At 37.3% G+C, this 17,551-nt stretch overlaps 2 protein-coding genes across 2 annotated transcripts in view; one reads left to right on the top strand and one right to left on the bottom strand.

Annotated features, from left to right (window-relative positions):
* SLC13A4 (solute carrier family 13 member 4) overlaps window positions 1-7,099 on the top strand; it is a 65,201-nt gene extending 58,102 nt beyond the window's left edge. The window contains exon 15 of the mRNA XM_074267836.1: window positions 1,154-7,099. Within this exon, the coding sequence (XP_074123937.1) occupies window positions 1,154-1,195 (42 nt within the window). The 3' untranslated portion in view covers window positions 1,196-7,099. The remainder of the gene's footprint in view (window positions 1-1,153) is intronic.
* STMP1 (short transmembrane mitochondrial protein 1) lies at window positions 6,286-17,200 on the bottom strand. Its single transcript, XM_074267837.1, has 3 exons — window positions 16,493-17,200; window positions 8,426-8,479; window positions 6,286-7,099 (listed from the first exon to the last, which is right to left on the bottom strand). Exons 1-3 carry the CDS (start codon window positions 16,505-16,507, stop codon window positions 7,025-7,027), a joined length of 144 nt encoding a protein of 47 aa, XP_074123938.1. The 5' UTR covers window positions 16,508-17,200; the 3' UTR covers window positions 6,286-7,024.
* Window positions 17,201-17,551: the final 351 nt, after the last annotated feature.

The following is a 17,551-nucleotide window of genomic DNA, read 5'->3' on the forward strand; positions in this document are numbered from 1 at the left end:
CAGGTGGAAAGCGTCAGATACCATAACCTAGAAGTTAATATGTATTTGATTAAGTTGAATCTACCACTTGTTCTTGTGAGGATGAAACAAGACAAAGAATATGAAAGCTTCCTAAATTAAAAAAAAAAAAAAAATACTATACAAATGTGTAAGCCTGCATGGTATAGTGAGCTTTCCTAGAAACTAGGAAGACAAGCCCATCTCTGATATTAGTGTGACCCTTGGGAAGTCACTCTGGATTCTTTGGGTAACTCCTTAGTTAACTCCTCCTTAAGGTTGCAATTTGCAAAGAAGGTAATAATCTACTTTGGTAGAGTGAATTTCCTTATTAGGGAGGTCCCTAATTCAGTAAATGCATAGGACCAGTCTCTGTTCCTATAGTTTGTTTTCCCTATACATATTCAGTGATAGGGACCCCCAGTAGTAATTCTTCTCTCACTCACTGCCTGGTACATGGTATTCTCAAACTGACTACCTGCTTTTTCAGAATTCTACTTTAGTATCCAAGCAAGGGCCCTTATTGCCCTAGAACCTGAATAGCAGGCTTTATGCTAAGCACAGCAAAGGATTAGAATGATTAATAATCTCCCAGTTCAGGCAAGAGTACAGTCTGCCGAGTCATGTTTGAAAAAATTTCCTAGCATACACTTTTCCCTCAGTTTTTCCAAGTAAGTGCCAGACTAGATTTGTTTTGTACACACTGTATGCTTGGCAACTCCCCTGGGTGGGGTAATGATCAGGCCTACTGTACTAATCTCTCCATCTGAACATGCTGCTCCCATCACATCTCCCAAACTCTCTCCACATATGGTTCTGCTCAGGGCCACAGCATAAATGGTATGGCTAAGGGTTGATGAGAAGGTACACTTAGAAAAACAAGTCTCCTGCTGCTCCTTCCTCCTGGGCTCATCTCCAGCAGAAAGTAGATATTGGCCACCTCCACTGACAGAGTCCAAGGTCAAGCTGCTTTGTTCACCCTCTCCTATTCTAAACTCCTGAGAAATCTCCCTTCCTTTCTCACCCTTCCATAATTACCTGGCCAAACTAGAACCTACAGCAGAGGAACAAGAACTTTTGGGAGCAGCGATAAGATACAGAGTTGGATTATACAACTCCTTGCCTATCACTCCCTTCTCCCTTTATTCCCTCCCAGTGGGAAGTAACTGTAATATATTGGTTTATTCTGTACAGGTGAAAGCTGGCTTAGGTGTCAACGTCATTGGATTAGTGGTAGTCATGGTGGCTATCAACACTTGGGGAATTAACCTCTTCCATTTGGATACCTTTCCAGTCTGGGCTAAGGTCAGTAACACCACCCATCAGGCCTAGCACCTACGGACAGACTCAGCACACCAGTGAGTGCAGGGAGGAGTCCAAACAGCAAGCTAAGGAGACCTGCGTGAGCAACAACCCTGGAGCCAAACAACCTGAAGCTCTCCTCTCTGTGAAGGCCAGTCACAAGTGAGACAGAAGCAAAAATTCAGCAAGTGGAAGGACAGACATTATGATTCTCTATTGAGAATTTCTGTCTCTCTTACAGCGGTCACTAAGAAAGGACTTCTGAATTTTTCTCATTCCTTTCTATTCATTGGCTTTAGATATGTTTCTTAAAACAGAGATGTGGTTTTATGTAGGAACCTTCTAGAAAAAAGGAATTTCTCACTTTTCAAAGCCTGTACATCTAAGGAAAAAGGCTGTAAGGAAAAGGGCTAAAGTCTTTCAAGTGCAAACCCTGCCCTGAGCTTTAAAAGCAGCCTCTTGGTGCATCCCAGATGCTGAGCTCTTACAGCACATGTAGCATTACATGTCTCCTTGGATAGGGGAAGGAGTTAGGGAGTCAAATTACCAGGTAGACAAGCACTGAAGGTAAAACAATGCTGACCAAATCAGGTCCCTCTCCCAGATCCTAAAAGACAACTTTAGACTCATTCTAAATGTTTGATTGTCCTAACTCCGGCCAAGCAGAACCTCCCCACTTCTGGATCATCTTTGTTATCTATAGCGTCTCTGAAGAAATAGCACTAAGGAAAAAAAAGAATGCTTTCCTTTTCAGATAGGCCTATACAACATTCTTTCTCAATGGAAGCTCTCAGAATTAATAAGATTTAGAGCTGGGAAGGGTTTAGTCTGGCGTTCTTATTTTACAGGTAAGGAAATCAAAAACTGAGGCCCACAGAAAGAAACTCTCCTAAAGTAACATAAGCAAAAGTGGTAGAATTTGAAACTAGGGCTTCTGAGTCTAAATCCAGCATTTCCACTATGACAAAATGGAGAAGAGAAAAAAGACTAAAGAGCAAGGAGTTTGGCACCCCCCTCTCTCTGTTGCCTCTAGCTTCATTACCACAAATATCTTCTCAATGATTAGAGGGGAAAACATTTTTTAGTACTATTTTATCAGGACAAAAACTATACATAAGCTAGTAAAGCTTCTAAATGCATTGTTTTACTCTATTTAACCCCACCTAGAGCTAGAAGGGACCACAGGAAACTTATGAAGAAAAAGTTTGTCATTTCCCTTAATTGTAGGTAGATGCTAGAAGGTATAAACTAGGACTTCTTAAACTTTTTCCACTTGTGACCTTTTCACCCAAGAAATCTTATATATCTGTATATAAAATAGGTATAAAAATCAAACCTTACTGATATTAAATCATAATTTCACAATCCCCACATTCAATTACACGACTTCATATGGGGTCACTGTTTAAGCAGCCTTGGAATAGACTGAGGAATTATTCATCCCTAGCAGACTAGAAGGACTTATGGGGCAAAAATGATCTTATTTTCCCCAGTACTTTAGCACATTACCCTGTGCTCAGAAAGCATCCAGTAAATGTTTGTAGCTAACGAATACAAGCTTTTCTTCATTTCAATGAGAACTAGCCTACATCTTTCATAGCGTTCTATATGACTAAATGAATGTTCATTATTTCAATAGTTCACCAAGCATCATATATTTCTGATCACTGATGTCAGCTATTTATGTCTTTGAAATAATCCCTTGTAGTCATCTGAACCTATTTTAATTAGCTTTAAGTTCCTTGTTAGCATGTTTGACCCCTCCCATATGAACACAAATAAAATCAATTCTTTAGCTTCTCTGGGTTGTAAAGATTATTTTTCTAATCTTAACATTAGCACTCCATATTGTTCATATTTCTATAGGGGTTTAAAGATTTAGAAAAGATCATCTGAATTGGGGGTAGCGGGAGGGGGCAGGAAATACAAATATATATGAAAACTAGAATCCAGGCCTGTGGGAACAGAAAAGTTTTTTCCTGAAGCCATTAACATCAATCATGGCTCCTAGTTCTGCCACACAAATTTACCTATTCCATTATTCCAATGTTGAGATCTAGCTTCACATCATGGGGTGTTTTACATCAAACCATCCTCTCTCTCAACTTCATTTTATGACTAATAAAATGGAGGTTCAGTGGCAAGACAATGTGCAAAGTCACAGTGAAAAGAGTGGCGGAGCCAAGACCATCAATCCCAAGGTCTCCTGACTCTTAGTTCCACAGCTTTCTGCCATGACATTTCTTCAGTTCTTAAATATTCTTCCACAGGACTGAAGGTATACAATATTTGACAATTGAGTACAGTTGTGTTTCTCAGATTCAGAGATGTCTGTCACTTGAATTATGTAAGTCTCAATGTATTCCCTTCCTCAAGTCCAGATTCCAAGAAATAAGGGAGAAAACCAGTTCATGTCAATCAAGGACCAAAATGCTACATTGTTGTCCAGAGTAGTGGTATCAAACTCAAAGAGGAATGGATGCCTTTGGGCCACATGTTAACTTAGAAATTAACATAACCTATGTTGTACTGTATTTTTGTTAGACATTTCCCATTCCCAATCATTTAATCTGGTTCCAGCCAGGGAGTCATTACTTCCTCCCATAAAGATGATGGACTCAAAAATTCAGAATTACACACATTTTTATAGGTGGGTCAAAATTATAATTTTTTTTGGTGGACTATGCATATTCTTATGATTTTATTTTTGTTTTTTAAATTACTATTCAAGAGGAATATCAAAAAATGCTTGACAAAAATGAATTTTGAAAAAAATAACCTGGAAATGCTAAATAATCTTTGGCAATTATTAACAAAAGACAAACAATGATTTTAAATTGTACTTTTATTCAATTGATGCTGTTTTTTTCTTAATGGAAAAATGGATCAGAATCTTCCACTGAAATCTATGATAAATAAATCATGCCTCAGTTAATTCATATAATTTATCAGTCTTGGAATTGTTAATATACTGGAGGAAGCAATAATTTTTAAAAAGTGCTATGTACAAATTACAGTACAAGAAACATAAGAGAAAGTTAATTTCCTCCAGTATAGTATGTAATGTTCCTTTAGTCTAAGCTAATCAGAGCACACTGAACAAGGGTAAATCACAAGGGAAATATAACCATTGGAATACTATCCAAAGGGTAAGGTCTAACTTAGTGGAAATGAAAACACTACGTGCTATAAATATTTGTACATACTCTGTGTACATATTTTAAAATACTTATATACAGATGTCTTCTATTTTACCTACAAATGGAAATTGAAGGGGAATAAATTAGGTGGAAAAAAAATGAAGTGGGATAGCAAAATTGTTCTTTTTGCTCAAACAACAGGGAGCTGAAGTTCACAGCAGAATAAAACACCAAATCAGAACTGGCTAAAAACATTAGTAATTTCAGCCAATGAAATGAACCCTCCTTTTTTTGGCAGAACATTTAAGTTTTTCTGTTACTTTATAATATAAAAGTACAGTGAGTACAGCAATGTTTCCCAAATTACTTAACAGGATGCACATTCTACATATAGTTTAGAAAAGTACACTATGTCCATATTACCTTACGTTATCCTCACAAGAGCCCTATGTATGATAGGTGTATTAGTATTACCCCCTTTTGCAGATGATGGATCTAGGATTCAAAGTCTTGCCAAAGCACCTAACTAAAGAGGTAGAAGCAAGATTCAAATCCTCATTTTTGGCTACTAAAAGGCGGTAAAGCTAAGGAGAGACAGAAAGCTTAAAATCAGGAAGATGATAATTACAGTCTCACCTCTGATATATAATGGCTGAGGGAGTAAAATGCTAATTTCTCACTGCCCCAGGCAACACTCTAAGCAAACTAAGTTATAAACCAAGTGATATATATATACATTTGTAGATATACCTATAATGGCCAGGGTGCCAGGCCTGGAGTCTGGAGGATTCCTTTTCCTGAATTCAAATCCCAGTCTTAGATACTTACTAGCTGTGTGACCCTGGGCAAGTCATTTAAACATGTCTGCTTTGGTTTCCTCATCTGTAAAATGAACTGGAGAAGGAAACAGCAAACCATTCCAGTATCTCTGCCAAGAAAATCCCAAAATGAGTCACAGGAGCGTCAGACATGACTGAAAGGACTAAAGAACAAATGAAATCTGTAAGGCTGGTCCCAAATTCGCCCAGCTGGTCAAAACACATCTCCTTCCTGCCTTGTCCCTTTTTCCAGTCCTTTCTCTAGTCTAGTAATGACTAATTTTATTGTGAGATTTAGAAATAAGCAATTTTGATGGAACAAAATAGCAGAGATTTTAGAATTGGAAGAGAGCTTAGAAATCCTCTCCTTTTATACTTCATTTTAAAGAGAAAGAAACAAGGTTAAAAAGATATTTGCCAAGGTCACAAAGGCACTAAAAGGTAAACAGTTGTAACCCTGTTCTCCAGAGATCAAGTCCCAGACCAGGCTCCTTACTTACTATAGGGCAACAGGCAATGGGAACATCATTTGGACAAGATTGTGTTTTCCCAAGGGGATGATATTTGGAAGTCTATTACTTTGGATATTTATGGTCTCATGGGTTTTTTAAATGTCTTACTTTATAATCACAAAATACACTGCTGTGCTAAGTGTATAAAAGCATGAAAAACTAGTTCTATTTGTAGGTTCTGCTACATGATCTGAGTATGTCATTCTGTCATTACCATGAATGTGGTTGCTAAAAAAAAAAAATTTTTTTAATAAAAGCCCCATTAGTCTCACTAAAGCAGAACTCCTAACAAAAATATTTAATTTTGGCTTTCTATAAATATAATACTTTTAAATTAGTTTGTGGATTGGTAGTTTATCTGCCCAGCAGCAAGGGTCATGAAAGAGAACTAAATGAACATAACGATAGAATGCTCCTTGAAATATGACTGAATTTGTAAAACAAAAGTTGTATTTAGATTAAGTCAATTTTTTCACAAAGAATATATCTTTGAAATAATTAAAATAAATATAAAAATATGATGCAAGAAATATTTTCTTTATATACAACCTTTCACTTATGCACAATTACAGAAAGTTAAATGAGAATGATCACATTTAAGACGCAATAGAGGACAAAATAAGTACATTAATCATAGAAAAAAACATTCCAAAGAGACTAATCTCAAGAGCAAGTTTAACATCCCATTTCTTTTTCCCCCCAAAGCATATATTGTTGGACAACTAAGAGGTCTGATTAAAAAAAAAAAAAAAAAAAACACTTGCTCATTATTTAACTGGTTATACAAACAATTATAAAAGTGCTGTGCTATGACAAAATAAATGGAACTCACCAAAAATTAGTTGCTCTATAATGGTTTTAATTGATTTGGAACAATATTATTTAACACTAAATGCTTATAAAGCATCCAGTGTAGTAGACAAAGAATTAGCATTACTACCATCTGTTCAGCCATATAAAAAGCAACTTAAAAAATTACTAAAAATTCACAATTTAAAGGTAACAAGGGAGACCACTAATTAAAACTAGCATTTCCTAGTCAAGCACCATGATGCAAGTATCAGAATCTCCCACACAGGTATAGTGATCAGAAGAGTCCAGGAGAAGTAACAAAGGGTACTTTTGGTGTTATGGGTGTATTTTAGCTCAAAGGCATCTCAGTGTATCTCATTTTGAAGAAAGTCATCCAGTCCTGGAGGAGAGCATAGGAGTGCCGAATAGGAAAGCATCCAGACGACATTACTACATGTTGGCATTAAGAGCTAGGAGGTTTCTTCTTGGCATCTAAATCTTTTTTAATCTCTTCAAGCTTTTTGGCCAAATTTGGAATCTTTGAAAAGAAAAAAATAGATTTTAACTTTGCATCTGACCAATAGCTTCTTCCCTCTCCCTTTCCTAACTGTCAGTAAAGGTAATTTTCATAAATATATGAGAGAAATTTCACAAGTTTATGTTTCTTTCCAAAAGAGTTCTCAAAAGTACGGCTTTTTGGACTAACAAGTACTATTAATACTGCTATTTTGAGTGCTAAAAGTGCAAGAATTTATTAAGATAAAAGAAAAGGCTTCCTAGAAAACACTTTTAATTTTCCACTACACCATACATTACAAATACTCTCTGAATGTATGAAATCCATAACTAGGAAATTTTATCATCCCATTGAGTTTGCTACTGCAAATGCTCTTTGGTATACTAAAAATCTGAGTCTTGAAGACTAACATCATTTTATCTATCATTCTTTAAAGCAAAAACATTCTTCTATTCTCTGAAAATCTTTTCAGAGGTTCATTTCCACCTTCATCCTGAGTTTCAGATATCCTGAATTTCTATCCTTTTATCAATGATTCATTTTGTTATTCTGGGAAAATAAACTTCCTTGCCCATCAGTAAAAGCTTAATAGCATTTCCTAACAAGGATGATGATTATGATAGCTAACATTTTTATGATTTAAGGTTTACAAAACCACACCTCACACACACACAAAACACAGATTTCCTCTGAATTTCTATCAACAATTCTTTAAGGCAGAGATTGTTAAACTCTCCATTTGACAAAGACTGTTACTTTCCCAGAGCTGGTAAATCTTTAAGTCCCAAATTTGAGCTCCCCAATTCAGTACTCTATCTGTAAAACAATCTTACTTCCTTAGACAGTTCTGAAGAAATCTAAAAAAAACTGCAGAAACTATACTTCAAAAATTAAGTCTTTAAAATTATTGGTAAATTCTGTTACTATAATCAATTTCTCTCTACAAATGGAAATGATAGGAAACAAAAATTATCTGCTAAAGGTCTTTTTATGCCCTTTGTATTTGAAAAAGTGTCCCAATTAAATGAGAAAGTATTAGCTTAGGGCTAAGAAATTACAGCATAAAATCATTGGGAGATTGTTCTCAATTACTAACAAGTTGCCCTCTTCTGGTGACTTGGGGCAGAAATAGCATTATGAGTCTTAAGTGTGATGAAAAAATATCTATTAAATGCTGGACTTACTCCAAGATTTAACCCTCATGCATCATCCTTTAAATATTTAAAGGGAAACTGCTCCTTATTTTTACTGGGATTCAGTTCTGGCAAGAAAAATACCCACAATTAAGGTCAATCACTATAAAACACTTCAACAGAAACAAAAAGGTCTTGGATGATAGTCACTTACGTCATAGTTCTGCGCCAGATACATCCCGACCACATTGCCAAGAGTAAATCCTAGCTGAAGGGAAAAAAAATGGAATAGAAGTTACATATGTGAAAAGGGAAAGGATGGTAACAAGTATATATACACAGCACACACTAAGTGACAGGCACCGCATTAATCACTTTAAAACTATCTCATTTGATTTGAAGTTGATATAAATTGATGTTCTTTTTTTGAAGAACAAATTTGGCAATACACAATGGCGTTACAAAACTGATAATCAATTGATCCAATGATCCTAGCAGTAGGTATATATCCCAGATATTTTTTATAAAAAGAGAAGGAACTCTAACTACACAAATGCCTGATGCTTTGTTTTTTGTTTTTGTAAAGTCACTATTTGACTTTCCTCATCTGTAAAATAAGCTGGAAGAAATGACAAACACTCCAATCAATATCTGCTAAGAAAACCTGTCATGAAAAGACAGATATGACTAAACAACAATAAATACTTGTATTTTTACGTAATTCAAACTTTGGAACAGTAAACTGAGAGGGAAAAAAAGACTGGATACAAACAACAATGAGATGATTCAGGCCACTTCCAAAGATCTTGTGATGGTAAAAAGCATCTACATCCAGAGAGGAAGTGTAGGAACTGAGGGTAGATTACAACATAGCATTTCATTCTTTTTTATTATAGTTTGCATGAATTTTATTTTCTTTAAGAGGTCTCTCTTTTCACTTCCTATACTGTTCAAATTATTTTAGACACACTGAAATATGGGGTTGAAAATAAAGTTAGTTTAAAAATTTTTGCTATTTTACTTGTTAAAATTTAAAATAACTTTTACAAATTATTACATAGTAATATGTCACCTTCTCAGAACCTCATTTTCATCTTTTGAAAAATTAGAAGTCTGGATTAAATCTCTGCAGTCCCTTTCTAGACTTAAGATTCTATGTTCTTCCTATGTCTCAAATTACAATTTTGCAATTTTCCTGGGAATTAGAGCAAATAGAATCATATTTACTATAGTAAATATGTAAAAATTATTCCAAACCCTAGTTTTTAGATACATCTTAACATTTTGGCACAGGCTATGTCTCAAAAATATGGTATTAACTTAATTAAAGTTAATTCACTTTAACTTAGAATGTACTAAGATAATTATTATATTTTTTAGGTCAGTTTGTCAGTCCAAAGGGATAGAGTATGACCATTAGAATACTGAATTTCAAAATTAAAAGGGACCTAAGAGATCTGGGCCAATCTCCTCCATTCTAATTGCTATGTAAAGGAAAGAACTTTGACCATTTTTCTCACATAGGCTTTCAAAAAACCAAAATTTTTATACATGTCATTTCATCAATGATGTTATTCCCTATGACTGCATAAATTGCAATCCATTCTAAAGGTTCCACCTCCTTTTCCAGGCCTATGTTTTTGATGACTTTTTAATGCATTATTTTCTACTGTATGTAATAGATTTTAACCTACCATGCATTTCTTTTTGTTCTTTAGGTGTTCTTGTAGACATAAAAGGTTGTCAGAAGGATATTGGAATTTAAAAGATAGGTTTGCAAAAAGGATACATTGGAATATTGGGTATACAAGATGTTCAAGCACAGTCATCCACCTCTTTTAATTCATTTTCACCCAACTCTCACCTATGGCTCCAAAAAGCTCTGATAAGTACAATGCCAACACCCTGAGTAAAAACTGTCTCAGAAAACAGGCTAAACTAATTTGAGGGTAACCAACAGGCCTCAAATCCAATGAGATGGGGAGATGTCTACTCCAAGCATGTGAAAACCTCCCCTAGTAGAGTGGGCAAATGAGAACAATTTGTTCCAATGATCATGAAGGTAGCTGAAGCAGGCATTATGGAATGCTTAGAACTGAAGACACCAAAGTAATCCATTGAATCCTGGGCTATTACCAGTAGTCCTGACTTTTTACCTAGCCACTGAATTTCAATGACTCAAAGAGGGAAGCTGCTGATTTTGTGTAATTCTGCCTTCCTTAAATACAATGCCTCCAGAAATCAAGACATCACCCAGTGATGTCACTGGTCCTCTTCAAAACATTGGGAAATACAGAAAATGTAAGAACAAAACATATCAAACAATTTTATATTTTAAAAAATTTGGTCTCAGAAAAAAATGACAAAATATATCTCTTTTTATTAGAAAGGTAAAGAATGTTGCATGCATAGTCATATGCAATTATATATATTTGCATATATATGTACACACACACACACACACACACACACAAATAAATAAATGTACTGAAAGATTAACAAATTATTCACCTTACTGCAATATCAGTCTGGACAAGAAGAATCCTATCACCTTTTTCCCCTCCTGGGGAGAGTTTAAGAGAAACTCTTAAATGATTCTGGATTTCAATTAGAAGGCTCTGCAATATTTTAGGACTTGAAAGCAATCAACACAATGCTATTTACAAACAGGAGAATCAAGAAAATCTGAACACATGGAATTCCTACAGCAGGGTTTCTCAAACTACAGCCTGTGGAGACCCGCCAGGTTATGGCAAATAGGTTGAGGGGTGGAGACAGAGTGTGAGGTTTTGTTTTTACTATAGTCCAGCCCTCCAACAGTCTGAGGGACAGTGAACTGGCCCCTATTTAAAAAGTTTGAGGACCACTGCCCTACACCATTCCCACTTCTTTCTGGTTCAAACCCCTATATCTAACATCTTCCAGGACAAAATTAAAAAACCTTGGCAAGTATATGTTTTCCTGTTCTGTTTCATTTTAACAATCGTCACTGTTGCACTTTTCAAGGACTCTTCTATAGTCTCAACATAAGCATGAAAAACACACTTGTTAGAGAACAATTTTCAAAACAAATCTCTACCCATTTGAATGCCTCATAAATAAACACAGGATTGTGCACCTCCTGATCAACAGCTCCCATTGCCAAGATGTGGTATGCCACAGACCACTGTCTTCAAAATCCTGCCTCTCCTCCTTTCATCATGGGCAGATCATTCTCATAAAGCTACCGTAGGGATAGAAAAGCAGGCACAATGTTCTCAATCATTTTTTTTCTACAATTAATGTTATTGTTTCCCAAGCACTTGGCATTCTCTACTTTTTCAGATTTACTGAGTTAAACTACCTCACCCTTTGCTTTAACAAGTCAGTGATCAGTCTATATTCAACCAATTCAGGATCAGATATATAGAACCTGCTGTTTTCTGTCTCAAGACATAGTATCATTTTTCACTGCTTAATTTAATTGATGCTTGTCATTTCCAGTACCTCCCCCCCTTTTTTTTTTCCCAGAAGGAAGTATTCATGACAGGCCAGTACAGTAGCTCTTCACTGAAGTTAAAGTCTTCGTCCTTTTCCTTTGTTCCTTGAGAAACATTTTTGCTGATCCCCTTATACCTATCTTTTCAATTAAGTCAGAGTATTAAGACTCTTCTGCCAACTTCTTTATTTGCCTCTCCAAAAACAGCTTGTGAGCCATTTTTCCATTTAGCTACGACTTCCTTTTATCTCCTAGTTTTATTTAAAGCAAGAATATCCAAAATGATATAATTCTATTAATCTAGTGGTGATGTATAATCAATGGTCACTAGACATGGACCTCACTTTAGAGAAATAACTGAACCCATTATTACTGACTGCCTAGACCCTGTACAATTCTTAGTATTCTTTGTCCCTGCTTTTTATTGGGAAGGAGAGGAGAGGAGGGAATCATTCTGCCATTATCACTGCATATGCAAGAGAGGCCAAACTGGAATTAGGATTATTTTTTATTTTTCTTTTGTTTCTTAGGTTGCCAAAACTAAATAATTGGGGAACTAAAAGCCAGTCTAAGTACCAAAACTGAAAAATAAAATTCAGTTCAGTTTTCTAATGTACTTTACACCCCAGAAATATTACCAAGACCAAATTTTGATGTGGGAAAGGTTAGAAAAACTTTTCAAACACCAGGTGTCCATTTACTCAGGAATAAGTATTTCCAGGTTGCTTACAGTTATTTAGACAGATATGTTTTTTGTCATATAAAACCTTTCAATCTGGGAGAAGTATGGCTTCAATGTGTATACAATTGTCTCTATTATTACTCAGGAGGCTCATCTCCAATTGTCCTCATCTCTTCTGGTCACTGATAACTATATGGCTCTAGTTGAACAAATAAGGTCGGTGACCTTGCACAGCCCTCCCTCTCTTAAATCCAATTCACTTTCATGTCAAGGCATCTTCCCTCCCTGATGTCATGGTTCTTTTCTAGAACAAAGGATAAACAACAACAATGTAGTCAAAGAGTGTCCTACTGGGCCTACTTTCAACTCTCCCAACTAGTAGGGTCAGGATCTTCCAGTAGCTTTTGAAAAGCTTTGCCTACTTTATCTTCAAGTCAGCTGCCAGAACACATACTTCCCCACCCTAAAATTTCAAAATTCTCTAGGGGAAAGAAATTGGGATGTACACTAGACCTTTCCCTTGTTGGCTCAGATTACCAGCACCTCCTCCAGGTAAGCAAAATTTGAGAAATTAATCATCCCCTAAAAAAGCTAGAAAAATGGGGAGGCACTGAAAGATTTTAAGCAGAAAATGCTATACAGAATATGTTGTTTAATCTGGTGGCTGCTCTATAGTCAGATAACCTTGCCTAACTTTCCTGAGAAAACAGCAGCTATTAATGAGCTTCCTTATTTCCCAACTTCAATCAACTCTTGGCTCAATTTCATCCCCCAATTCCTGCCCATTCTACCAACACATTTCTAGTCACTTGCTCCTTACCTCCACTCCCACAAGCACATGATAGTTTAAATCCTATTTAATTATAATATTCTAACTGATCTCCCAGTTTCTAATCTCTTTCCATCCACATCATTCTCCACACAATAGCCACAATAACATTAATTAAAGAAGGCTGGTAGCTAGATGGTATAATGGTGAAAGCTAGATTTGTAGTTTCGTGTTAACTCTTGTCTCAGAGACTTTCCGGCTCTAACTTGACCACTCACCCTCAGTTTTCTCATCTGCAAAACTGTTACAATAATAGCACCTACCTTTTTAAAATAGTACTTACAGAAGAAGTAAAATAGGCACCAGGAATGATAAATATGAAACAGATTTGGGAGAGCAATAGATTGTTAAATAAGAATATCATATAAAAATAGTATAATCTGGATTCAGATGAGACAAAAAGAAATGTCATAGGCAGTCATCATAGGTTACAAAGCAGTGATGTTTATTTTGTGAACACACAAGTTAGCAAGGAAAAAATTTTAACAACTAACAAGGGGAAAGAGAAGTTCCTAGTGGAATTCACAATTCCACATATCAGAAAGACACCATATCAAAAGGAATCCAACATAAGCTGGGAATACACCATTGACTAAATCCATAGAAGAGTTTAGCAGACTAATCCCAAAGGAGTTAGGAAGGGAAGGGGGATTCACTATTGAGTAAAAGAGCTATAACAAGGAGAAAGACACCAGGCAGCAGGCCACCAGGGATGAATGGCTAAGCCTAAAAAAGGGACTTAATAAAGAGCTACACAAGGGTAGAAATGTTATAGGGGAAATATGATCTGAGGGGAGGGGGGTGTAACACAACTTAGCTTTCTGATTGGATATAGAAAGGTGGGAGTTTCTAAAGACCTTCCAATAGGATGGGATTGTAATAGAAAGTACACTAGAACAAAAAGACTACTTAAAAATAAAAGACTTTCTGAAGGCTGAACAGATTTCAAATTAGTTCTTTTTCCATCTTACCTATAATTTTAATCTTATCAGTGTTTCAGGCTTTCTCAGGCTTATCTGGCTACTCAGAACTACCAACAGGTTTAAAAATAAGGTATTAAGCTCTACTCTGGCTAAGCAATAATCTGATCCCTTCCCAAATGCTAGTGTTCTCTCTTCCAGAGGACCTTTGTATTTAGCTAGGTTTTATGTATTTTAATTCACTTATTTGGTATATATATTTATGTAAATATATTTCTCTTCCCTGTGAGAATGCATGCTCCTAGCCAGTAGATGGCTTCATTGCAACAAACACTTAAAACTTGATTTTACATTCATAAGGTTATGATTTACATTTATTATAAATATATTACAAATAATTTACACTTATGATTTACATTCATCAAGTTAAATTGGTGCCATTTACAAAATATTAAATCCAAAAACTGTGTACACTCTCTGATCCAGCAGTGCCACTGTATCCCAGGGAAATCATAAAGAAGGGAAAAGGGCCCCACATGTGCAAAAATGTTTGTAGCAGCCCTTTCTGTGGTGGCAAAAAATTGGAAAAGGAGTGGCTGCTCATAAATTGGGGAATGACTGAATTAAGTCATGGTATATGAAAATAATGGAATATTATTAGTGTTCTATAAAAAATAAGCTGATTTTAGAAAGGCATGTAAAGATTTACAAGAACTGATGCCGAGTTAAAAACAGAACCAAGATATATTGTTCTCCATAACAGCAAGATTGTGCAGTGATCAACTACCAAAAATTCTACTGTTCTTCTCAGTAGTTCAGTGGTCCAGGGCAAAGCCAATAAATTTCGAATGGAAAATACCATTTGCATCCAGAGGGAGAATTATAGACACTAAATATAAAATCAACCCATGGTATGTTCACTTTTTTTTTTCTTTTTCTTCTGGACTTTTTTTTTTCCTCATGGTTTTCCCCTTTTGCTGATTTTTCTCTCCCAGTACGATTCATAAAGAAATGTATTATTAAAAAAAAAAAAAAAAGAATGTACATGTATAACCAAAAAAATATTAAAATATATTAAAGGCTAAAAAATCTGGGATCAGAAGAAGGTAAATTAAGGCTGCTGTCTACTGATATCGTTGTGTCAAACTTGGTTTTATGGTAAGGTTCAGTGGAAGAAATTATGTCAGAAAATGAACAAGACATAAAAACAAAATGGCAGGGGCAGCTGGGTGGGGCAGTGGAGAGAGCACCGGCCCTGAAGTCAGGAGGACCTGAAGTCAGGAGTTTATCTGGACTCGGACAGTTAACACTCATTTCCTCGCTATGCAATCCTGGGCAAGCCACTTAACCTCAACTGCCTCAGAAAAAGAAAAAAAAAGGCATAAACTTATTTTCAAAATAAAAAAAGAATCCAGAATTACAAATCATAAACTAAACATTTTAATTAATGATTTGACGTAGAAATTTATGGACAAGTTAACTTCAAGAAACTTGCATCGTCCTTTGACTAAGCATACTCCTTGAAAAGGGAGACATCAATAAAGTTCGATAGTTTAAAAAAAAAAAGGTTTGTGACGACTACTTCAGTTCTTCATGGCACTCCCAAGGAGTACTTTGGAGAAAGTTATGTACACCAGTAAGAACTTCCAGCTGTTCACAACCCAATCAGTCATCTTCAAAATCTGGAAGCCATAAAATCCTTTGCAAACACACTAATACCTACGAGCCTCGATTCTTTCCCCTCATTATTGCCACTATTTATTTCCAGTTTTCATGTTCTGTCATAAAAACAATTAGCTTGGCTACAAGTTGGGATAACTTAGGGAAAATAAGCATTCCCTTCCTCTCCTCCTTTCCCCCTCCCCCAAAAAAGCATCAGGAATACGCGGCAGGCCTTAACTCACAGGATTTTATAGGCCAGAAAAACACTAGGGCGGGCTCCGAAACCACTCTAAGCTCTCCGGCCCTCCGGGTGAAGCTCCGGGGCGGGACCAGTCGGCTGGCAGCCTCGGGGTGTTTAGGAACGGGAGGAACGGTTACACACGCACAAACTAGGCGGACACAAAAGGCACAAGCCGTCTTTCAAAGCCGAGGATTCCTAAGGGGGACAAGGACTCAGGAAGGACCGGTAAAGCCCGGAGAGCCAGGGTCCCAGAACGTGCACTTCAGAGGCCACAGGCCCCGAGAGCCAGTTAGGGACCGCGGCGGGGATCGGAAGGCTCGCCGCCGGCCCCGCCCCCCTTGGCTCCGCCCCGCGGGGGGACTACGGTTCCTACCGACCCAGTCTCCTCTCATTATGCCCACTCCACTTGCCCACCTCATCTCCCACGCTGGAGTAGAAGCAGAAAAGGCAGCGCGAGGCCAACACTCACCAAAAACTGAATCATGGTGACGGAGCTAGAGGCGACGGCGGCGACGGCAGCAGTTGAAGTAAGAGACCGAACCAATAAGCTCTGAACCTCCCTTTGAGAGAGGGGTTAGCGGAAGTGAGGAGATAGGGAAAAGAGCAAAGGAGTTTGCTTCCGGGTCACGAGTACACACACGTGTTTTATATTTTCTAGTCCGGCCCTTCCCCTCCCGCCTAGAGTTTTGAACCGGAAAGGCTCCGCCTCTAGGTAGGGAAGGGTCGAGTTTGCAAACTCAGTTGGATTAACCACCCGAATAAGGCTGTGATTTGCGCCCACTGCCGGCTCAGAGTCACGGTGTCTCTGGAGTATGTGGTGCGGTTTTCAGCTCTTACTCTGTACAAAAAGCATAGAATCACAGATTAAAAACGAAAAGGATGGCTAGGAGGGCCCAAAAAGGAACTCTCCACGATGGGAGGGCTGCGGAAGGAGGGGCCCAGTAACGGGAGGGAAAGTGGCTCTGCTCAACTGAGAGGCCTCCACGAGAAGTTTTTAATTTAAATACAACGAAACGTCATATTAAAATGTAAGAATGATTCTTAGCTTCCTTGACAAGCAAAAGGGAGGCAGTTTGCCGACCTCGGAATTCTAGTCCCTTCCCCTCATTTCGTAGATAAACAATTTTCAGGCGCAGAGAGGTGGGAGGCGCCTAGCATCCAAAAGTATCTAGTCCGGCCTCGGGATCTGGGTGTTCTAAGTCAGTAACTCCGCCTCTGCCTTCCAAGAACAAAACAATGCTCCAGTCCGGTCGCATCTCCCCGCCAACAGTCTCTCCCCCTACGAGCACTCGATCTCCAGGGAGCATTTTTCAAAGGGCTCAGAAGGAGGATCCCACGGGACTGCGAAGAATGAAATCACCAATACCTAAAGGAAAACAATTCCCAAGAGGAGGAAAAATACCTGGAAAAAGGAACCGACGTGAGTGCACAGAGAACTGAACAATTAACTTTGTTTCTATAAAGTAACGCGGCACAGAGGAGGGAGAGCTAGGTTTCCGAATCAAAGGTCCGGGTTTAAATAACACCT

The sequence above is a fragment of the Sminthopsis crassicaudata genome, chromosome 5 (genome assembly GCF_048593235.1).
Source record: "Sminthopsis crassicaudata isolate SCR6 chromosome 5, ASM4859323v1, whole genome shotgun sequence".
Taxonomy (NCBI): Eukaryota; Metazoa; Chordata; class Mammalia; order Dasyuromorphia; family Dasyuridae; genus Sminthopsis; species Sminthopsis crassicaudata.

Bases quoted from the DNA above. Each gene is read 5' to 3' on its own strand.
- STMP1 (XM_074267837.1), bottom strand. The intron at 7,100-8,425 runs GTAAGTGACTAT...TTCTTTTCAAAG, and splicing joins ATCTGGCGCAGAACTATGAC to ATTCCAAATTTGGCCAAAAA.